This window comes from Phaenicophaeus curvirostris, chromosome 5 (assembly GCF_032191515.1).
Source record: "Phaenicophaeus curvirostris isolate KB17595 chromosome 5, BPBGC_Pcur_1.0, whole genome shotgun sequence".
NCBI classification, from domain to species: domain Eukaryota; kingdom Metazoa; phylum Chordata; class Aves; order Cuculiformes; family Cuculidae; genus Phaenicophaeus; species Phaenicophaeus curvirostris.
This window is the reverse complement of record NC_091396.1, coordinates 32,684,753-32,708,685: the sequence shown is the minus strand read 5'-3', so window position 1 is coordinate 32,708,685 and position 23,933 is coordinate 32,684,753. Positions and strand designations below refer to the sequence as shown.

The 23,933-nt window shown below is 44.4% G+C and overlaps 1 protein-coding gene across 1 annotated transcript in view; it reads left to right on the top strand.

Moving 5' to 3' along the window:
* The first annotated feature begins 1,875 nt into the window (after nucleotides 1–1,875).
* Nucleotides 1,876–23,933, top strand: part of PLEKHD1 (pleckstrin homology and coiled-coil domain containing D1) — a 28,003-nt gene continuing 5,945 nt past the window's right edge. Inside the window, exons 1-8 of the mRNA XM_069858270.1 lie at nucleotides 1,876–2,609; nucleotides 11,126–11,219; nucleotides 12,163–12,252; nucleotides 12,738–12,814; nucleotides 16,980–17,071; nucleotides 19,902–19,954; nucleotides 21,869–21,963; nucleotides 23,473–23,566. Coding sequence (XP_069714371.1) covers nucleotides 2,461–2,609; nucleotides 11,126–11,219; nucleotides 12,163–12,252; nucleotides 12,738–12,814; nucleotides 16,980–17,071; nucleotides 19,902–19,954; nucleotides 21,869–21,963; nucleotides 23,473–23,566 — 744 coding nt within the window. The 5' untranslated portion in view covers nucleotides 1,876–2,460. The remainder of the gene's footprint in view (nucleotides 2,610–11,125; nucleotides 11,220–12,162; nucleotides 12,253–12,737; nucleotides 12,815–16,979; nucleotides 17,072–19,901; nucleotides 19,955–21,868; nucleotides 21,964–23,472; nucleotides 23,567–23,933) is intronic.

Here is a 23,933-nt window from a genome sequence, read left to right as displayed (position 1 = left end):
GAAAGGGAAGGCCAGATCTGAATCTTTCCAGCTCTGCAGCACCTCTGATCCAAATCTTAATTTCCTGGCTCCGGTCTAAGGATTAGTTTGTTCTTTTCTGCATCACGTACTGTTGTAAGGCTGCCCAGAACATAAAAGTATAACTTTTCACTTAAAAAAAAAAAAGCTTCCTCATTGGCTGCAGTTAGCCAATACGTGCATCCTTAAACTCAAAGGGAGCATATTCCAGGAGGAGGTTGGCCTGTGATAGCGTGTTACTTCTGTGTTGTCTTGCACTGCTGTCTACTTCAAAGGCGGGTTTTTTCAGCAAAATTTTATTGATTTTATTGGTACAACGTATTAGCAAAATAATTTCTGTATCAATACAACCTGTCTCTCTGGGTTTCCAAGTAAAAGTTTTTTTCCAAGTATTGGCTTTTTGCCTCTGCTGCTGTCATTGCAAGGCAATTTCACAACTCCTTTTCTATGATGGCTACACACTTTCTAATCTATGCATGGCCAATTTAGGCCCATTTGTTTTATTGCAAACATCAGCCTTTACCCCAATGCATTAAGAGGGGAAAGAATGTTTGAAACTAGACAGCAGTCAAATTTTACCCTTTGTTCTCATTTAAACAGTGAAGTCCTTTCAGTTTCCTGTCACGCTACAGGTTAACTATACCTGTGATCATCCCTCAAGTCCTTTTATCATGCACTTGTAAATTAAGGTGATGCCATTGGGCCCAGAATCCTTTTTACCCTTTGTGCAACATATTCCAAAGGAAACTTTTCCCTCTCCTGAAACCCTGGTTATGAGTAGTATTTTCTTTCCAGTGCAGTGTGTGGAACAGTCACTACAGCATTAATACTTCTATTCTGCAATGTAGTATGTATTCTAGAGTTGGGGCTCATGCGAGATGGAGGTTGCACTCTCCTCTTCCCCACCCTCTCCCTTAATGTCACTGTGAGATGAGATGAGATTAGCTGCTGCCTGGGACATGTCCTGTCTAGAACCAAAGGGTCAATCAAAGCTAGGGTGAGAGAAAGTGACAAAGCATTGAGTTTGCTGATTCCCTCTGTGATCAATAGTGACTTTTATCAGGGATTTGCATCTATAATTTCCCTAGTACCAAATGCAGCCTGTGAGCTTGAGGCAGACAGTCTGCGTTTCCTCTATTTAAGATGCTTTTCAAGTGCTGTGGTCTAGCCTATAGCACATCCCAGGTTTCTAATCTCCAGGAGTGAGAAAAGGTCATGTGTCTGCAGTGTGTCAATTCTGAATAACTGCATTGAGAAAGGCTGACATTTGGCAATTCTAGCACCAACATCAACACACATAGGATGGCACAGGACAAAGGAGGAGCAGTTGCCTCACAGAACGTATATGTTAGTATTGGTTATACAATAGCCTAAAACTCTAGATGCTTTCCTAGGCACAGTGTAGGCAGTTCTTCCCTAAATCCTAATTCTGGAGAGAAGATAGGATGCAGGAAGGAACAATATGATGATTATGTACTTTTCTGTGACCATTACAAAAGACAGAGGGTTTTGGGAGGACTATTTGTATCTGTGCAGGGAAGCTGTGTTTCAAGAGAGGAACAAAGATTTAGGGAACCAGGATAAAAAGCTTGTTGCAGGAGAACTAAACAGGACATGAGCTGTGTGACACTCCTTTGTCTCCGTGCTGTGGCTAAGAAAGGAGCTGGTACCCAAGAGACAGGGCAGAGCTGGCACTTGCCACATCAAGATGCAGCAAGGCATGGGAGGCAGGCAGAATTTTAGTGTTCCAACTTTGTTCAGCAGTGGCCCTTTAAGGCTGAGCAAGCTGTGCAGCATGGACAGTGCCCAGTCCAAATCCAGCAGCCACGTTAACTGAATCAGGGTGGGCAGTGCCAGGCTGGCACAGCAAAAGCCTTCTGATGGCAGAAGGAATCTGATTGAACTTGCTGGCTCCCACCCACCCTTCTCCCCTCTTCCTCAGGGCAAATGAGAAGAACCTGTCTCCAAGTGCAAGATTTCAGAGGTATGCATCATAGTAAGAGATGCCTGATAGTGAAACATCCGTCTTGTCCTGTTTTCTGCCTGGGATGCTGCAATGTCAAGTGAAATAACCACCTAAACTATCTCTGATGCAGAGGTATTTTGGCTTATGTTGTTGCTGGGAGATTTCTCTCTGATGAGCTCTTCTGCCTCTCTCTGTTCCTGATCTCTGGCTCTGCTGTTTTTTTTTCCTTGTGCTGGGATGCATGCTGTCTGTAATGCATCAGGAAGTAATACGCAATGAGGAAACTCTCATCATCGGTGCATCAGGGGGAGAATTATTGACTGAGTGCTGAGCAGTCAACTTATTGATTCAAACATAGCACAGTCGCTCTGTCTGCCGCTTGGAGTGGCTGGTTATGTCCTTCTGGTTCATTGCATTTAATCGGATTCTCTGAGCTGTGGCGTGGAGGGGGAGAGTTAGAACCAGATCCATCTATAATGTTCACTTCAAAATCCAATTCCGTATCCCCTTCTCCATCCATGGAGCAGGCAGATTCAGATGCTCTGGACATCAACACCAAAGTACAGCTGTATGGCGTGCTATGGAAGAGACCCTTTGGGAGGCAGTCAGCCAAATGGTCCAGGAGGTAAGACATAGTTGCTGATGGATGCTTAGGTGAAGTCCGAAGCCGAAGGGTACTGGGGTGAGTTAGAGCCTGAGTGTGTAGCAATCAAGTGCCGCTAGCTCAGCAGAGACAGGGAGTGAAACTCTGGGCATAGTTTCCCTGCTGTTCTGAGTCTGCCTTACACACACGGCAGTCCATCGTGCTGCCTTCTTTATCTGCCCAGGCTCTGTGCTACATGTAGTTTAGGGTGGGAACAGGGACCAGCTGCCTACTTGGGATAATCACCTTGCAATTGTTTCATGAGAGAGGAAGAGTCAGCTCTTACATTTTATCCCTGAACTGCTTGACTTTGTTCATTAGCATTTGATAACGCACTTTGAGCCCTCCAGGTGCCAGATGGCCAGGCTGAGCTGAAATTGCACCTGGGACTGTGTGTGTGGGCAGATGTTCTACAGGGGTTTGTGAACCATCATCTATACTGTTGCGCTGCCAGGCAGTGATGCACGCAGGGAACAGCAAATGAAGACTCTTCCCTGGAGAGAAGGTGGCTCTGAACTCTCTCCTAGCTGGTGCCAGGGACCTGTGAACTGCTGTGGGTTGGGTATTAGCAGCCAAGAATTTTGGAACTGAAAAATGTTTGCTATAATCTTTTACCAAGGATAGAAATACATCCTATACCACAAGTGATAGGTCAGTTTGAGGCTTAAAGTTGGTGTAGTTTCCTTATGCAAATCACCGAGTCTCACAGGAGAGTTTCCTGCTGGTTGTCAAGTGATGAGACACGACTGTTTATGGATGGGTACTCACAGAAACGTGGTACAGCTCTTTCTCATTGCTCACTGGGGGTATGTGATCCAATGGGTTAAGCCTTTCAGCGTTCCTGGGTGGCAGATTAATGTCACTGCTGATAGACGTCATTGGCAAATAATTCGGTTAGAAGACTAGCTGCTGAGGAACTTGCATTTTCACCCTGCCACTGCTGGAGATATGTTTTGTTTCCAGGATTTGTTGCCATGATGTATCAAAGAAGGGTAGCAGTACTTACCTCTCTTTAGTCGTTTGATATCACCAGATGAAAAAGTCTGCCAGAAAAGCAAAGTAATGTTTTCTTCCCTTTCTCACCTTTCCACTGGAGAAAGGCACATATGAGTCATTAATAAAAGGCAGCACAGGAAGCCTGAGCTACCTCTGGAGCTGAAAGGCAGGTTTTATAGCCTTTATAGCACAGTGTGCCTCAATGCTTTTTGGAAGAATAAATCAATCTGCACATAAGCAATGTCTGTTGGCTGCGTTTGGTACTTACGTCTTGTGGGTACCTTTTTTCTACAGTCCAGAGTACATGCAACACACCCATTTCTAAACCCGGCTTTCCCAGTTTTGCTCCATGTAGTAACCGCAGTGCAGTCCAGTCTAAACCTGTGAAGATAGTATGGCTTGAAAAAATAGTTAAATGTTGCTTGGGAAGCAATTTTGTGTTTGTGGCCATCTCTGATCTGTGTGCAGGTTTTATTCTGTACTACTTCTCCCCCACTTCCCTGAAGATTGTGGCCTTTTTTCACCTATGAGGAAATTTATGCTGGTGCTCTCTACTCAGCTCCCAAACACTGATATTTAAATTAATTATGTCTGGAAACTAACGTGACTGTGTTACAGAAAAGAAGCGGAGAGAAGAGTGAGGGGAAAGTAATCTGCCATGGATGAGACATTCTTAAAAGGCTTTCTTATTTCTAATCAAAATTTCTTGCAGGCAAATGGCCTCTCTGCTCTTTTCTTGCTGTCATTATTTATTTAGTGTTGTTCTATTCCTAGAAGTCATCTTCAGCAAGTGGTAAATATTTTAGTGATAGCAGGTGGGAAGAGATGGGGAGGTGAACGTGGGGCAGGGGTGATGTGGAAGGTTAGCTGCAAGCATGGCAGCTGAGGATCCTAGAGGACTAGAAATGGATCAGAGGGAGATGAACAGGGGGAATCTGTAGGCTTTGGGAGGAAGGGGCTTACAAAGTAAAAAGACTTGAACAGGAAGAACTATAAGATTTTTTTTTCTCTCATGGGAGAGATTTGCTCTAAAGTAAAAAAATCTGGCATGTTGTTATAAGTCAGTCATGGAGGGGATATAGAGCAATTCATCTCCACTCCCCTGCCCCCCACCCCCATCTTCCCCCACACCCAGCAAGATGCAAATGGCCAAGTGCCTTATTTTATGAAAAGGAGGAGGGATGTTTCCCACAGAATTTAAGAGAATAATCACTGTTACTAGATTCACTGGAGGATCTAATCTCTAAGCAAAGTATAATTTTGTCCTGAAATCTCAGATTACTACCTTTTATACAATTGGTATTTACAGGCAGTATCTTCGCTGTAAAGTAATTTTGCACTGGACAATAGTATTACTCCCTGTCCCAAGGAAAGTCTTTCTAAATTCTGGGAGATAAACCAGCATATAACAGGAAGATCAATCGCATCAGGCCATCATCTATGCAGATGGGCCTGTGTAGCTGTTCAGAGATGCACGGCACTTACTGGCTTGATCCCATTCACTTAGCAAAAGTGCTGCTGGAAACACTGAGAAGAAAACAAATGTTTAAGGGGAGGATGGGGGCTGACTGGATAATGGATCAAGGGAAAAAATCAAGGCATGGTGTCCAGTGTTTGGAAATTGAAATCTCAGGTCTGGGGATTTTGAAGTAGTAGAGGTTATGCAAACAGCAGGGAGGGAGAGCAGAGGCTTATTTTAGTCAGAGCGGGCATCTGATGGCACCTGTGAGGAGGGCAAGACTTGACCTGAGGCAATTGTTTGGAGCACTTTGAGTCCTTTCCCTCTCCCATGCAATGCTGTGTCCTGCAGCCTAAGCATTTGTACGGTGGCTCAGGTACTGACTGAGTGTGGGCTGGGTGCTTCTGCCATTGGACCAACGTAACTGTGTTTATCGGCCAGGGCACAAGCTGAGCATGCTGCCTTTCACAGCTTTATTTTGAAATGTCATTAACAGCATCCTAGCTCCTGTCTCTCCAAGACAGGAAGTTCTATTCCTTGGCTACTGTGATTTTCTTTCCTTGTAAAGTAATAACCTTCCAAAAGAGAGACACAACCATCTTCTGAGTTTACTTGTGTGTTTGTCCAGTCTAAGCTTGGGTCACTGCTAGGGTGGCTTTAGAAAGCTGTATTCCCAGCCTTTGTCTTGTGATCCTCCTGTTCCTACCAAGATGTACCCCATTCTTCCTTCCAATTAACAGCAAGTGACTTGGCCTCTTTCCTACTAGAAAAGTTGTACTGGTAAAGACATCAGCCTGATATGGAGTCTGGGATGAAGCACACAAGGTACATGCCTCCCCTGGATGTGGCATGAATATAGCTTTGCAGGCAGGAGGGGACACATGTCTACTGAATCATCGCAGGTCCACATAGAAATGTCAGGCTCTGAGCTGATTGTTGCTATTCAGTTGTGAGACTTTGGGGCCGAGGGGTACATTTCTAGGAGGGCATCGTCTTGGTGGTCAGCCGGAGTCAGAAAGTAAGGTGGAACATGATGAGCTGAGAAAAGTAGAGAACAAAACACAAAATATGCTCATACTTCTGAGTAAATCCATCAGACATGTCAGGTTGCTGCTGTAAGGAGGGAGCACAGTTAAGACAGAATTTTTATGTACTCTTGGACCAGCCCCGGCTGTGACACTGCAAAGCCTACACATAACCTTTTTGTCCAGCAGTGTGGGTACCAACTGGGTGTGGATGCAGGACAGATGGAAAGGATAATTCTTTAGGACTGGTTTCTGCTCTAAAAAAAAAAAACCACCTAGAAATCACCCTCCATAGTTCCTGCTGGGGAGCAGCATACATGCCTGCATGCAGCGTGGGTAGCAAGAGCTGCCAAGGCAGTGGGGCTGTGGATCCAGAAGACTCTGTGTTTCTCTCTTGTCCTTGCAAAATTCCCACTTGTCCAGTAGCTGCTGGGAAGCATCCACCTCTTCCAGCTCCCTGCGTGGGTGCCTCTCTAGCTGCAAGGCAGGAAAGCCTGGGGCTGCCAGGAGAGGAAGAGTAAGGGACAGGTACTGCGGTCTCTGACTGACAGGCTGATAAAGATCTTTTGCCTGTTGTTTTCCTGAGCTGTCCCCAGGGAGAGAGATTTAGGCTGGTCTCATAACTGGGATTTGCTGCCTGCGGTCATGGACTGGTGCCCAGAAAACCGCCATTGGAAGGAGGGACCAGCAAGACTGCTGGAGTTTTATAATGTAAATACTTAACATGGCCATTATTACTTCAAAAACTTTTACAAACATTGCCTAATTAATCTTTTGGTCGTCTTTGATACAAAGAAAGCAGTTGCCCCTAGAAGTCAGGAATCTCTAATTGTCCAGTATAGAGCTGTTGTGTTTAATCCTGGCAGATCAAATCTCTGGTTTTACATCCAAGTCGCTCGGATTGTTACTGTTCTCCTATTGCAGTTGAATTACACTCTGGTTTCTTAGTGGAGGATCTAATGACAGGGGATGGGTGACCCAAAGAATTTGACCATGCTGAATGGCTCTTGTATTATTTGTGCTATACATAAAGTGCGCATGGCTTTACTAGGTCTTGTCACCTTTGCTGCTGCCCTCCAGGCTTTTTGAATGCTGCTCTGTTTTTTTAGTTTCTTCTTTTCCGTTTTCTTGTTTTTATTCAAAAATCTTCCCCTGTTTTTCCAGCACGCCCTGTTCTCTTACTGGCACACCTGTGCCTAATTCAGACATGTTCAGTGTCTCTTTGTATCTGTCCTAATTGACTGTCCCTCCCCATTTGCCCTTGGTCATCTTTAACCTTCCTCTTCCCACTTACTTGGCTGCTGCTTCAGTCTTCATCTTGTTCTTGAGTCTTGTAGCTCTTTCTCCTCTCCTCCTTCACTTCATCCCTCTTTCTATTGTGCTCTATCAATTATCCTTGCATCATTGTATGGAGACTTTGTCCTGAAAGCCAAAGTTAAAGTGGTGATCTTAGTTGTTTAGGTGTTACCTTCCAGGTAAGGATAGATGAGGGAATAGAACATAAATATGTTACATCCATCAGCTAAGCAATTTTCAATGTTTTTCCTTCATTATTTGCCAAAACATTTTGTTGTTATTTTCTTAAACTCCTATCTTCTGTATTTTCATTTCAAATCCCCACAGATTTTCTCTTTAGATCCTTGTGAGGTCAGAGATCTAAAAGTTCATTACACTGACAAAGGCACATCAGCTATCGGAGATCTGTGCTATGTTTTGTTCTTGGGTTTGTTTTGGTTCTGCTTTCCACTGGAGCACAATCTATGTTATGGAGACTATCAGGAGTGCTGAGCAGACAAAAAGTACGTAACAAACTAAATGCTGGCTTTATCTGGGGGTTAACACTTAGATTAAAAATCACACATGCCTACCTGTCTTGCAAATGTTTCCTGAGGATGTTCAGAATAAGGAGACTGTTGAAAGTGATGAATAGACTTCTTCCATTTCGTGTGTTCTTTTTTATTCCTCAGTTTCATGTTTGTGCCCATAGTATCTGGTTCACTCTGACCCACTGAACCAAGCACAGTCCATTGACAAGGTGGGATCTGTTTGCCTTTTAAAGATACTATTTCTGTATTGTACAGATGGAGTAATATATTGCTCTAAAAAATAAAGTCCTTGTTGAACTAGGCATTAGGGACACATAGTGAAGATGTAGCTGCTCATAAGAAGGCTTGTTCATAAAGTTAATGACAAGAGGTAGGAGGAAAAGCGAAAGAGGAAGGCAGAAGGGTACTGCTCGCAGATAGGATGTGAAAGGAGGAATGAGGACCAAGCTCTATCTGCTCTGCCTTGGCCAGGATCAGCTCTGCACCTCCTTGCAGAAGTCATGGCTGGCTTTGCCATTAATGAAGATGTACCAGAAAATAACAATCCTTGTTTCACACAGGTGGGACCTCAGTGAATCCACTCTATCAGGAATGTGACCCACAGATGTGCCTAATACATCTGCTAAATTGGCTTTGTTTACCAGGGTCTCAAAGTTGTGTGAATGGTTCAGGCCTTTGCCTTCTCCATCTGCTCCTTCCCATCCCTGCATTACCTTACGAGGAAACCATTATTATCCCTGATCTGTGATGCTGGAAAGAGATTTAGGATGGAAGTTCCTATTCAAGGAAAGCAACTTGTGCCCACAGACAGCCCATCTCCCTGTCCATCTTAGGCCCATATTACAGTAATATAGAGAGAGTATGGGTGGCTGCCACAGGTGGGATTGTGCATTGCTTTCCCAGCTGAGGGGACATCACTGCAGCCCCTCTGGGAGGTGCACTGCGACTTGAGCCTGGGGTGAAAGTGAGATGGTCCCCTCAGTGGAAGATAGATAGTAATTGTTCCTGCTCAGATAACTTGCTGGACAGGCTGCACTGTGAATCAGGATCTTTTTGATCCTCTACTTAAATGAGCTCAGTGCGGAAGAGTGATTTTTGCACTGAGTCATGCTGTTCTAACTAGGGAAATTTTGCCACAGTGTGGACAGATGCAAGAAATGAGATTAGGCAGTCAGCCACGATGTTCCTGGAGTATCAAGGAAGAAGACAGTGTCCTGCTGGGACAGCAAGCTGTCTGTTTCTCTCCACCTCTGATATCAACAAAAATGGGTATAGCTAGAAGGCAAGAAGCAAAACTTTGGGGAACATGAATTGCTGCTGGACTTGGTACGTTCTGAAGATTTCCAGATGTAAATATGCAGATGTTCAATGACATTTTGGAGCAGGCATGAAGTAGGTCCAAATCTTGAGTGTGCTGCAGACATTCAGAAATTCAGCTCTGTCCTCTGTTTCCAGTCCTTCTGTGAGCCTGAGGCTCACATTTCTCCAGCATTTGGCAATTTCATCTATGTTGCTGGGGCCACGGTAGTAGAGCAAGAGATAGGACCTAATGGAAGTGTAAAGCTTTCTTCTGAGTGTGATAATTATTAATTATAAAATATTGTAAGTACAATGATAATTCTCTGCCAGCTTCTTTCTTTAGCTTTAGGAGCTAAACTGCTACCAAGTACAGTGCTCATCTATACTGGTGGCAGTGCTTGGCTCCATCTGACAGGTCTCTGCTTCTGGGCCGGGGTGGGCACATGGAGGCATTAGAATTGCTCTTGTGGATCAAACCTCTAGGTCCATAGCCCATCTTTAGTGGCTGTTGCAGGAATCCCCAGGTTACGCAACTGGAAAGTGGTGCATGGAGAAAGTCTTTTTCTGATCCCTCTCAGAGAGGGCTTTCCACCCAGAAGCAGGAAGGTTTCCCAGGGATATTCTCACTATTCATAGAAATGCCTTATCCTTTCCATATGCCTCACAAGCTCTTGTCCTCAGGATGACGTGAAAATGATTTACACAGCAGTGTTTCGTGCAGTGTAAAAAGGCATTCTTTATTCATTTTCAGCTTATTGCATTTCACTTTATCTAAATCCCTCTTTTCTCGTATTGGAAAATATGTACAAAACACTACAACACATTTTCTTTGTCAATTACTCTTTTGAAACCTTCCTGCTAAACTAGTCTGCATATTTTCAGCTGCTTCTCAGCCTTTGAGTGCTGCAGATTTAGACCAAATTTAAGTTAAGTCAGATATCTCTCCCCTGTACCACTGCCTGCAGGGTAAATGCAACCTCATTTTTCTAAGAAGGACTCTTTCTATGGGGCATTTTAAACATCCAAATATGCTAAAACTGGCATTCCTTCAATGACAATTTTGAGGGCATATTCAAGTAAATTAAAGGCCTGGTTTACAGAAGCTGTGATATTTCATGGCTACTGTACAGTGTTCGTCAGAGCATACCTAAGGCTGACTGAGCAGAGCAAGGCACATTTTCGTATGATGCATATGAGAAAAAAAAAATCTGATTTCCTTTATATTTACCAAGGTAAATGACAGGAGATTTTGCTAGGACCTCTGCATAAAAATATCTTTTCAATTTATTTCTGCTCCTAACTGCTCTTATGGCCAGTCTTTTGCCTTGAGAGTCACTTGGGGATGCTAGCCTGTGACCTCCCCTGCCACAGGACTCTGTTACAGTGGAAACACTTCCTCTCTAGCTTTTGCTGTGATGGGAAGAGAGAGTGTGGCAGGGAGTATATTGCAAGAATAAGCTTCTGGTTGCTCTAGCCCCATGTAAGAGAGACCCTTAAAAAACAGAAAAAGGAGAAGTTCTTCCAATAGGTTGAATCCAACACATGGACTAGATAGAGTGCACACAGGTCAAGATGCCAAAAGGCTTTGGCTGTGCTCCTGTCTTGGACACAGACTGCTGTCCCATTTTCCTGTGAGTAAATGGTGCCACGGTTTGCTTTCCACAATAGTGTGTATGCTATGGTAAACTGCAAGCACTAAACACTTGAACTTGGTACTTAATGTCAAGCATTAGCTCTTGGCTATGAGCAGAAGTAAGGGACTTCACCTTAGGCTTAGAAGGGAATAGTAAATTCTAAAGCTGCTTTCTGAGCAGAAGTTAGGTGGAGATTTTCTTGTGCTGTGAACCATGACCTCTATTGTAGCAGAATTTATTTCCTTTCTCTGTCTTAAAGGTTCTTCATCATTAAGGAAAGCTTCCTGCTCTACTATGCTGAGAGTGAGAAGAAGAATTTTGAAAGCAATAAATACTTCAATATCCACCCCAAGGTGAGCAGTGTCTATGTGGGAGAGGGGGTTACTCTGTCTATAACTTTCCCCCCTCCACAGGCCGAGCAAGTGAAGAGAAACTAAGTCACGAACATCTCACACATCCAGGGAAGCCTCAAAAAAGCAAGAATCACAGCAGTACCTCTTCATGCTCCTTAGGGATTCAGCACATACGTGACTTCGATTTTTTTTTTTTTTCTTTTTTTTTACTTGGTAGTAGATGATGTATTCTATTGTTTTCATAAACTCCTGACCAACTAATCTTGTGGCTATGAGAATTCTGTTGGCAAAGCCAGTGGTGGGGCTAACAGCTTTGGCTGCCATTTGTTTCTAACCTGTACTTGCACTTGCAAGCAGTCCCAGCCAGCCCCTGCTAAAGTATGTGCCCTCACCCCCGAGAAGTGGCCTCTGTAGCTCTGCTGCCTGGAGCTCTCACAGGGAACTCTGAGTTTGCTCTTAACCTCTGTAGTCACTGAAGGCTGATGAAGCATATGTGCTTCCAAGGATGATGATTTCACTGGTCTTGGTTAGGAGCACCAGGCCACCCACCTGCCCCCACGCAGCACACGTCGGGTGTTAACCTCTTGGTGGTTTGTGTAATGGATGCACAATCTCTTTCACGGTACCACACTGAATCTGTAATGTCTGCCCCTGTTAGATCATCTCCTCTTTGACAAAAGTGCTCCTACTTCCATGTTGTAGCTGGCAGCCTTCCTTCCAAGCCAGATTCAGGAGAGCCATCTCCTTGAGGTAACCACTTGGAGGTCTCTTGGTGGTGGTGAGAGTCCCTCTACTTTTCAGGAACTGCGTGTATGGCCCCTCCTGGGACAGCTAAGGCAGGGCAGGGTCCCACAACTGACCAAGTCTGGAAGTTCAGCTGCTGGTTACTTAATAGTTGTAGTTGATTTTGCTGACTGATTGGAGTGCTGTGGTTTATCCCCAGGGTGTCATCCCCCTGGGAGGCTGCATTGTGGAGCCCAGAGAAGAGCCCAACATGCCTTATGCCATAAAGATCTCTCATGAAGACTTCCATGTAAGTAGGTTTCTTTTCTTCTCAAAAAAACCCCAAACACCACAAAACATTTTATTGTTGACGAGCAGAGCTGCGTTGGCGGTCTTTCCCACCCCACCACGGTATGCCTACCCTCTCTGGGCAGACTAACCTTAGAGAGTCCCCTCAAGGTTTTGCTCATGCTTCTGCTTTGATAACCAATGAGGAAACTTGCTCTTTCTAACAGCAGGTCTTATGATACTAGCAGACCAGAAAACATATTCAGCAGCCCTGTCTTTTATTCCTACTATGACCACTTGCCATGTGCATCTCTTGCCAACGTATGGTAGGCCTGGATCAGATTTGCTCCCACATGATGCTAGTTGCAGAGGTGGAAGCCTGTTGTGGGCTGCCCCCCTGCCACAGTTGTGCTAGCTGTGTCCAATTCATACCCTGAGTGCACAGGAGCATGTAAAGCACCAGCCTCTCTAATCCTGTTTTTTTTCTTCTCTACTTCCCTCTTCTAGGGTAACATTGTTCTAGCAGCCGAATCAGAGTTTGAGCAGGCTCAGTGGCTGGAGATGCTACAGGAGTCTGGAAAAGTGTAAGCTTCTTTCTATTTCTTATTATCTTTGATCTGCTCTGCAGATGTGTAAAGGATAAAGAGGAAGAAGCCTGACTAGAAGCACTATGGAGAGACAGACAAGCTCCCTAAGACTAGCGAGACCTTCACTTGCCTCTCGGACTCCTCCTTTCCCTAAACAAGAATGCTCTAAAACAGACACAAACCTTCTCACATTGGTGTGCAGTTCCTAACAACCCCAGGCTGTCATCTGTCAAATGCTGGTATATACCAAGTGGCAACTGCTGTTCCTTTCTCCTGCCTCAGGGAGGTGGGACCTGGGATTGAGCAGGAGCTGTCGGGGTCCATTTTGTGTGGGAAGCAAGGTCCACAGTTCTGATAGAGGTGGGAGTCAGGAAACCTCCCTGCTGCAGATATACAAATTTAGGGTAAGGTAAGAGCAGAACAGGCAAGGCACAAAGCTAGTGAGCAGCTGTCCATGCAACCATACACCCTGCTGTTGAGCAGGGACGTCACCAGCCTGTCCCTGCTCTCCTGAGCAGTGCTGATCATGTCAAGATGTCAGTAAGAGCCCTGAAGCAATTGCGTGTGTCCTTTCTGCCCAGATTCTAGGGCCCTCAGGCCCCAGCAGGAGCATTTGGCCTCTCAATATAGTTTAATTGCGCGATGCAGAAGCAGGCTAAGTCCCAGGCGAGGAGGTGTTAGCAAAGCATTTCCAGCCCACCTGCAAGAGTGAGTTTGATTGCTGTACGAGCAGGCTTGCTCATACAGAGCAGAGAAGGAGGGACCCAGATTTAGTCCTTGAGTAATTTGGAGTTTTTTCTTTGACACCACAGGTCTGCACTTACCTTCACCAATGTTAAACTCAATTATTGCCAAGGGCAATAATTTGTGGGCCAAATTAATCTTTTGGGTGTGCCTGGGAAGGAAGGAGCATGGCTGCCACAGCTCAGGAGGGGTTTTCACAAAGAAGCCCTGTGCAGCTGCTTATTTCACAGAGCCAGCCTTTACTCTACTCCTTGCTCCAATATTTGAGCACTAGTGTGTAAAACAGGAGATAAATGGTGGCTGTTATCATACAGCAGTCTACCTGCACCTAGCTGAAAATCTGCCTGAGACATACCCTTCCTTCTCCTCTCTGCTTCTATTCTGTCTCTTGCTCCAAGAAAGGAGAGTGATGCAGCTCCACTGCTGGCCTAATCCTTGCTGATGATAGCCTGCATGTTAGGGAAAGCACAGCTTATGTGATTTATGTTAGCAGGGTCAGGTTGGGAGTTAAGCAGCAGCCAAAAGGCACAGAATGGGCCCGCATATTGATCTGCAATGAATAGGAAGCCTAAATGGACACAGCTGAAATCTTCTAGGTAACCTGTTTTAGTACCCTGCTGTGCCTAGGCACAGATTGTACTGCCGATGGCACTGGAGCACTTACAGTTCATCTCTTTGTTATACTCATCCTAGAGACTCCCTCATTATTTTAAACCAACTAAAGAGAAAAAAAAAAGCCTCAACCAAACCTCAGCTCCATAGACTGAGATTTTGTTAAATAGGGGAAAGAGTGAACCCAGGAGGGGAAGCGTCTTCTATCCTCTCTCCTTTGGTTCAATTTTGTCTACTGTCTCTTTACCTGTAGGGCTGGGTGGTGTATGTGTGTTTGTGAGCCTGCATAACTGCTTATTACTTCCACCATCAGAGTGTGCTCAGGGATACCTTTAGCTCTCCGCTCCTTTTCAAGGCTCCTGATCTGATAAGAAAACCACTTATTCAATGTGGAGGGGAGATGACAGTCCCGCCACCCTTCTAATGTCTTGTGGTTTGGACTTAAACTTGCCAGATCTTGAAAGCTTTTCAGAAAGGCACAAAGCCCTGACTTCCACACAGCTTCTCTTCCCACCCAGAGAGGCTTTTACTGCAGCTAGTGGAGAAAAGGGGTGCATGTACATTCTCTGTGCCCACAGCAGCATTGCTTGCACTTGTTCAAAGTGAAGTTGGTGGGCAATGGGGGAAAAAAAATCCCAGGTAACATGGTACATATGTCCTGTGGATCATGATGTGCCAAGCGTCTCCAACAACTGGTTGTGGATGCTCCCGAGGAACACAAAATGCAGGCAAAGCTAGAGAGGTGTTCCCAGAGCCGCAAAAGGATTGGAATGAATGAGGTTTGAACTGTATAGCAAATAGAGATGCTATACAACTTTGAGAGGTTTTTTCCCCAGAAGTATATTTTAAGGGCCCTTTCTACTTGTTCCGAGAGCCTTCCTGACCCCGTGCTTTCCAGCACTTTAAGCAATCTGTTTTTTTCTGATGGAAACTCACTTGGTAAGAGGTACAAAATACAAGAAAATTGCTTGCTCACCCCTCAGCTGAAGTGATAGCCTCTACCTCCCCACTGCTGCGGTTACACACTGGCACTGGTTCCAGCAGATAAAAAGAATAAAAGCTTAAATGCTACACAGTGATATGGGAGAATCTTCTAAGTTATAAAGCAGTGGGTGTAGTAACCTTTGAGTTACAGACAGGGAAATGTCTTATTAGGCTGGGAAAGGGAGGGAGCAGTGAAAAAGTGAATAAACAGGCACCTTAAATGCTACAGCCGTTTTGAGACTCTCAAAGTAATCATATAATAAATTCTGTCATGTCACACATGCACTTCCCCCCCTTCTCCACCTTGAGCTGTTTGTTATAAGTTTCTTTGGGATCAGTTTCATCCTGTACCAGAGAATGTTAGTGGAAAAACACATTCACACTCACACATTCTCACTGAAAATGAAGATGTCTACCTGTGGGCAAAACATCACCTTTTTAATTAGTGTTGTAATTTCCTCTGCACTTTAGAAATGTCCTAGATGCTCATTAGCTGAAAAGAAACCCAGCAGTCTGTGAAAAGCACAGGCAGTGCTTGGATTGCTGGAGCTGTGAGCCGCCTGGTCCCTGGGGTGGTGTGTGTTTAATGTGTTTGTCTGGCTTTTGTAAGAGACAAAGTACAAGTTGCCTTGAAGACGTTTTATAAGAGGTTGCCAACTTAACACTTTCTGAAAAGCTACATTTTCAAATGGCTCACAAAAATGCCTGCTACAGGAAAGCTTTACAGGTACCTAGTATTAATAAGCTCCCTTAGGGTTTAGCAAAGATGTCAAAATTTCTGGGAAGCAATTGCTGTTCCTGTATGTGCCTCTATATAAATAGATTGGAGAGAATTTTATGTATGCATTTTATATATTTTATCTGTGTAGATATTTTTTTCTAGTGGAACATGTATAGAAGTGAGCAGCAAAATTAATTTCTGGTTCTGTTTTTGACTTGCGTGTCCTTGTCTTTGGTATTTAATATCTATATTAAAGCCTACCCTGTCCAACTCAATCAGTAATGGGCATCTGCTCCACAGGCCTGTTTTGCAGCTTAGTTTCATAGTGTATTCAAGAGATCTTGAGACCCTCTGGCCACTGGTCCTGCAATAACACAAGGTACTCTGAATATGCCTGCTTCCTTTGACTCTCCCCACTTGCCAGCATCTTGCCTGTTTTTTTTCTCTGATTCTTTGTTGTTTTTGTAGGGAGAGACATTTAACTCACAGTGTAGGGACAGACACCAAATCTGAACTGGCTTACAAGTTTAGCAGAGGAGGAAATGATTGATTCTGGGATGGATGATGTATATCAGAAAGGCTGAAGATCGAAGGCTGAGGGCAAGAGTAAATAAATGGTTAATGTGTGAAAGGGAAGAGTGGCTATAGCAGCAAAATATTAGAAAGGCTGCAGAAGACAATGTCACTAGCAGATGGGAAGTTAGTTAAGTTAAAAGCTAAAATATGGTTATACGGTCTGTTGGGATCCATTTCATGGGTTCCAGGAACATCCTGTTGCAGTTGGAAGCTGTGCATGTGCTGGGTTGGTCTAGAGAGCCCTTAAGACTAAGTTCAGTGCAGAGATCTCCAAAATACTAGAAAAATCATTTGAATAGCTGTGCAGTGTTGACATGAAGATCCTGTATTAAAAAAGAAAGGAAAAAAAAAAAAGGTAAAATTTTCTCTAATTAATTTGTGGAGAAGAGATTTAGAGAATCATTGCCCCAACAGATGAGAGTGTGTGTTTGAATTCCTTAGTAGATTGATAGGCTGAGTCCCCTGCCTCTCTCTGCGGGACCCTTAGCTCTTTTACATTGCCTGCTTTGTGTCTGCTCTCTCTAGGACCTGGAAGAATGCCCAGCTAGGAGAAGCCATGATTGAGAGCCTTGAAGCCCAAGGACTGCAGCTGGCCAAGGAAAAACAGGAGTATTTAGGTAGGAAACTCTTACTTCCAAAAGCCATAAACCTCAAAACAGCCACTTTGCTTTTCTGAAGTTGTCAGGGTGATCAAGCTAAGCAGCCACAGGCTTTTGCTGTTGACTTCTGTTGAATGAAGGTTTTGAGTAGGCAGCAGCTGAAATTCAGGTTTTGAAGGGAGTCAAAATGTGAAAATGTTAAGGTAGGGTCTAGACATCTGTGCAGAGCATGAAAGGAAGAACATGCTTTCACCAGCATGGTTCTGTCCTGCAGTTCTTCCTGGTGGCTGGACTGTACAAACTTGTGCTGCCCCCAAGTAGTTTGGATGTGCTCATTTCAGCTGCTTACCAGGCAAACAGCCAACACCTTTGTCTCCCTGAATCACGCAATACTGGTATTTCTGAGGCTAATCAGTTTTTTGTGCACGATTTTTCCTCCTCTAGCTGTATTTCTTTGGTCTTACTCAGTTTTGTTTGTATTTGCTCACACTGTTCATACTGGATGTAGGAGCATTTACGTGGCCTTGTTTGAGATGTCTAGAAGCAGTGGCTAATTTATCATTGCTCTCTCTGTAGGCAATGGAGAGAGCAGTTGGTCCAAATATAGAATAACTAAAGTTGGAAGAGTTCTGGAAGTTGTCTAGACCAACCCCCTACTCAGAATCCAGTTTCTGAACAGCAGTGCCTTGAATGCCCTGACTGCCTTGGGAGGTCCAGCTGTTTCTTCCCTACATTTCCTATAGCAAGAGCCGAGGGAAAGTAGTGGTTTTAACCCAGACACCTCCTAAGTTACATCATTCCCCAGCGTCTAAGAGACTTTCTGACCTGGGGGCTGCTGGTCACATGTGTGAGCCCAGTGACTACTCTGGACAGTTACCCACTTTAAACAAGCAGGAGCTTTGGGTGCGTCAGGCTGGTGATGCCTTGAGCAGGAGCTCATGGTATCTACTCCTAATCATCAAGCCACTGGAGGAATCCTGAAGAACCTTTTGTATTTCTGCACTCATGCTGGTCAGGGATGATCTCAGTATGTGGTCTCACATCTAACTGATCATAATTCAAGGTCAAAGCATGTTCACCATGGCCATCCAAGAGCATTCACACATGGATGACAGATAGATTCACACATGGTAGTCTGATGGATGGGTTCATGTGCAAGATAGTCAGGTGGGACTCATTCCACACCTGACAAAAGAACAATGGGGAGTGCCGTGAGGAGGACCTGAAGAGACAGGAGGAAAATCGGAAAAAGGAAAGTTTTGTCTAAATGTCATTTTGCAACCAGCAGAGCAGATTAAAGAGTCTAAGAGACTAAAGATGGCCACGGTACAATAAAAGTAAAGGTGAAGGGCAAGAAAAGGAATACACATTCTGCGGCAAACAGGAGATACTTGGAATATAAAATATAAACTTCACTGAGTTCTTCGGTCCGTGACAAGAACATTCAGAGCTGGTCAGTTGTCACTGTTGGTTACTTTTCTTTGACAGCAATTTTCTATTTATTCCTATATAACTGCTGAGGCTCCTGCCTCATTAGGCTTACCTTCAATGATCCGTGTCCATCCTGTAGTTAAGCTTTGATGTCAAGCACTGCTTCTGGAATCAGGTCAAGGCTTTCTGGAGGAAGCAAACGTTGCTCTGGGGAATTCCCTGAATACCCCTGGAATTACCTTACACCTGCCCCCCACCCAGCTGGGATACAGGTTTTTCTCTTAGACAGGGACTTTGCAGAAACCCATCAAGCCCTCAGCTTGCATCTCCCAGGAAGGGCAGAAAACAGAAGGTAGGAGAGCTTCTGCAGCTGTGCCGGGTCTTGACAAGGAGAAAGAGGATGAGAGTGGGAAGGGAAGGAAAGGTAGCAGTGGTGATCAGCAGAGCTTTACTAACATGACACTATTGCTCTGGCACCACAAGCCCTGCTGTGGACTGGAGGTAGAAGCCTGCATTCCTCCTTGCAATAGTAATTCTGCCAGCAGTAGTTGTCTGTTTAGGTTCCCAGTAAAATGCAAACCAGTAGCATCCTCCTTGCCTGATCCAAGGAAGACTTAATCGTAAAGTGCTACAGTGAATTTACTCCTGCGCACACAGCAACTGGTGGGCAGAGCCGAAAGCTAATTCCTAGGCTTAACTGAGGGATGCATTTCTGTCCAGTTTCCTGTAAGAGTGATTAAAAGCTGCCTAAGATAGAGCCTCTGTTTAAGGTTAGAGAATAACACAACAGAGATCACAGTGTAAGGATCAGAGCAGAGTCTTTGGTGGGCAAGTGTCCCTCTCAGTAGAAAAGGGCAACTGATGTTGAGGGGAACTATTCTTAATAGCTAAAACTTTTGTGGCTAAGTTAGAGAATGGATTTCTGGGCTTGCTTGGGACATCTCCAGGTGACAATAGGGAGCTGGCAGTGATGCCCATATGCTAAGTGGGTGGGGACGGAGCACTGAGCTGCAGGAGAACTGACTGCTGCCACGTGGAGTGCAACCCAGTGTGACCACTTATCCTTTCTCTGACTTTGCTTCCTCCTGTATGAAGCAGAGATAAGAATATTTTCCTGACTCAGCTACAGGATTGCAAAGGTTAGTTTATTAGTGCTCTTTCAGAACACTGAGAGGAAACCTTAGAAGGAGTGCACAGCAATATGTTTGTTTAGTTTAAGATATTTGACAGAAGGGAAATTACAGAACATCCCATTAGTGTTGTCTCAGCCTTTGGAGCCTCACAGACAAATACGCAGAAAACAATAAGGAACGCTGCATTTTCAAGCTTCAGTCAGTGTTCCATGCTCATAAATCTCCTCAGGATATAAATTGCTTTTCACTGCATTTGGCCTTTGTATGTGTGTGTGTGTTTGCAGATAAGCTAATGGAGGAAACAGAAGAGTTGTGTCTGCAGAGGGAGCAAAAAGAGGTAAGCATTCATCACCAGCCTATTTCCTTCAACTTCAATGTGGCATGACTGGGAGTTGTTGGTTTGAGGGCTTGTCAGGGTCCAGGGAGGGAGGCTGTGGAGCCAGAAGCCTCTGGCCATTCTCTGGGCCCTTTGGATGAAGAGAGGAATAAGAGTCATGACATGAGATGAGTCTTGGAAGTGTATTCCTTCTCCCCTTCCCACCCAGGCACTTTCCATGCAGTGTTGGTGAGTATGTCTCCAGGAGGACCGTGGAGGAAGGTCAGATTAAATTCATATTCACTGGTTTGAATTACAAACTTGTTATTTGGCAGATTCAAGAAGACTGTGGCAATCAACTTATCTGTCTCCACAGTAATAAGCAAAAAAACCATTGCCCTGCTCTAAAGACACCGTTGTGACAAAGAAAGAGCAGCAAAAAGCAATATGGTTTGATTCTTTGGACACATTAAAGATGGCAAAAATAATAAATATTGTACTAGTGAAAACTCAAGAGAACAATCCCTTAGATGTGACTATTATAGGTTAATTTATCAAGTTTATTATTGTTTTCCAAACTACTCCTAACTTATACGTGTGTGATATAATAAAAGTAGGTCATCCTCATGCTTACAACAAGCCTATACTGTTTTTTATAGCACCATCATAAAGTAATTGCAAGATAGCTTTGCAGATGGCTTATCCTGTTACATGGTAGGGTCGGAAAGCCTTGCATGGATGTAGACCACCACATTACAGTCTTGCAAACCACTGCATGCTCTTTTTTCCAGTTAATTTAAAATGACTGTGATCTGTCTTTAGCAAAAAATGTCAATGCTGACCTAGGCTTTTCAGGCCTATTTTTTTCCTGAGTACCCTTCTGCAGAGCTAAAGTCCAAAGATGACTTGGACAATCCTTTAGGGCTAAGCTACTCCTGCTTTTGTAGGAAGATATCCCTTTTTGGTAAGGTAGCCTGCTACACAAGACACAGCCATAGGGAGGGAAATGCCCTGGTCTAAAGACTCTGAAACAAACATCTGCTCTTACAAAGCCATGCACGGTATCTCCATTGCCCACAAAGAGCAGGGCCCAGGGTAGTTTGAAGGAGTTTGGTGCTGATGAAGGAATACCTCACAGAGCTGTGGCCATCTGACCTGCTCTGAGCCTGAAGGCTTTGCAGTAACTGGGAAAGCAGCTTGAACCATGTAGCTGCACCAGGTAGCAAGAGTCTTATGAGTTTATCTGGCTTAAGTGCTGTTTTGTGACCTGCCTAGCAGCTAAGGCTGCAAGGAGACCTGACTGGGCAGGGGTCCTCACTGTACTTTGTCTTCCTCCATCCACAGTACGTGTCAGTACAGCTGCTTCCTCTAGACTAAGGGAAGAGACCGTTTCACTGCTTGAGGATAACTTGTGGTATTTGGTGCTCTTTAAGCATGGTTTATTAGCGCAGATACAGACAGGCTGATTAAACCGTGCAAAGCTGTAACTGCAGTTCATGTTTTCCTGTCTCAGTGGGGATGGAAAGTAGAGTCAGTAGAAATATCACACATCAGACATAGTAGTGTTGGGGCTGTTGCATTCCGGTCTGAACTTTCTGTGCCTGTGCATGTGGGTGCCTGGAGATGGTATGTGCATGTTGAGTTCAGCTTTCTTAGGGAGCTCTGAGCCTTCTGTGTATGTGCAGTAGAGCTGATCTATGCTAGGAGCATGTCTGGGATTTCCAGGTGCCTGGTAACCTGACTGGGACTTCTGGATGTCTGGAAATCTTCAATCAATCTTTAATCCCTTCTAATTGCCCCTGGACAAAAGTGTGGTGGATTGAACACCCTGTGGCTCTACAATACAGCAGGCTAAATGTCCCAGTTAACAGGGAAGCCTTTCCTGACTGTTAAGTGTGTCAGCAGAGTACATTCCTGTCTACTATTTTTGTCCAGGAGCTCGAGCGTCTGAACCAGGTCCTGGAAGCAGAGAAACACCGGTTTGAAGAGGTGATACGGGAACTGCGGCTGGAGCAGGAACAGATCAGACGGTAAAGTGGCAAACTGCCTGGAGCAGGGAAAGGACACGAACTCTCACACCAAGCTCTCTTGTTATAGTAAATCAAAACAGTGCGTAAAAGCCACCTATTTTATACATGTAGGAAGGATGTAAATGCTATACCGTGTCTGACACACAAAAAAAAGACTGTGCCTGTAACTCTTTTTAACAAATTAAGCAAATCAACTATGACCACCTTCAAAATAGTTCCCTGCTGAGTCAACACACAGCTGCATATGATGCTGCCAACTTTCAAAGCAATTCAGCAGACCATTTTCTGAAAGGCTATTCAGGATCTCCATTGTTTTTGCTTTCACATCTAGTGATAAAAGATAGATTCCTTTGAGCACAGACTTGATTTTTCGAAAGAGAGAGATATCTCAGGGAGCCAGGTCTGGAGAATAAGGTGAATACTGAAGCACAACGGTGATGTTATTAGCTAAAACCTGCTTCACAAAGTGTTGTGGTCTGGCACATTGGCTTAATGTTAACCTACTGTTAACTCTTGCACACCAACATTTTCTGAGCAACATCTATATTTGAACACACATCTACTCATACTGAGTGAAGTGAGAGACTCAAGCCTTGTCTCACTGTGACAGGTTTGAACATGTTCTATAACCAACTCTTTGTCTCTCCCCTACCACTTTTGATTCCTGAGCTATAGGGCTATTCTTTGGGTTTGTTGTGTTGGACCCCAATACTGACCAAGGCAAGGACTGCTGACACCTGTTTACCTGCATTTGCTATTAATTGTATGACCAACAGAAAACCACTTAGTTCATTTTGCATGCAGAACTCCAGCAATCTCATTTTCTAAGGCTCTGGGATATGAGCAAACCTCAGCTTAGTTGGGGTAGCATGGCAATGGACAGATGTTAGAGGATTTCAGAGAGGCAGTTAGCTTTATTCACTGACAAGCCATGTGGACTCCAGATATCTGAATATGGTTTTGCACCATCAGCTGAATAACACTGGGTGGATGATGGAGCTGCCTAACCAAGAATAATTTTAAAAGTTACACTATGTAAAACATGAACAGCAAACCTATTTAGAAAAGGATGGATCCAAATGCTTTTTACCCTGAGTGTTGAAAGGGCATGTTCTGCCATTGCCTCTTTTTTTTTTTTTTCCTAAACAGCATCTTGGAAAAGCCAGTGTAATTTTGCAAACCATTTTTGTTTTTATAAACCTATATCTGCTTGGATATGACTGCCCTGTCTGAGCTCTCCCAGTTGCAACTGTAGCCCTGCCCTTGTCATGGAAACACGCTAACGATTTGGTTTTGGTTTGATGGTCAGGAGGCACAGTAAAGTTTGTGGACACTTGTAGTGTGTTCAAGGTGTAATGCTTCTTGGCAAGCTCCTGACTGTCCAGGATTGTCTGTACCAACCACTAGTTGCAGGTCCTGCACTAGAAGATCCACAGCCAATGCAGTCAGAGCGTGGTCTGTGGAGCAAGCGTTCCCCTGCAATAGCTATCATCCTTTTTGCTTCTCTAGGGAGCTAGAGCTCACAGCCCACTCCCTTAAAGTAGTGGAGGAAGAAAAGAAAGGGTTGCGAAGCCTGACACAGTCCTTACAGAAAACCCTAGAGGTGAGTGACGACTTCTCCTCTCTGACAGCATTTTGGGAATGATCCATGAGAACTGACCAGGGCTGAAAGCAATGCTGTCCCATGGAATTAATCTAGTATCCACTAGTGCCAATGTGTATGAACAGGTTAATTCAGTAGCTGACAGGAACACCAAAATCCCCTGCAGAAAAGGACTAGAAGTGACACGGAACCCAACAGAACTGAAACTTTCTCAGCAGTATGAAATGCGTAATTTTTGTGACATTTCCACACAGGTTACTTTCCGAAGCCTCATTGTCATCATTAATAATCATGGAGTGGTTTGAGTTGGAAGGGAGCTCAAAGATCACCCAGTTCCAACCCCCTCCCATGGGCAGGGACACCTCCC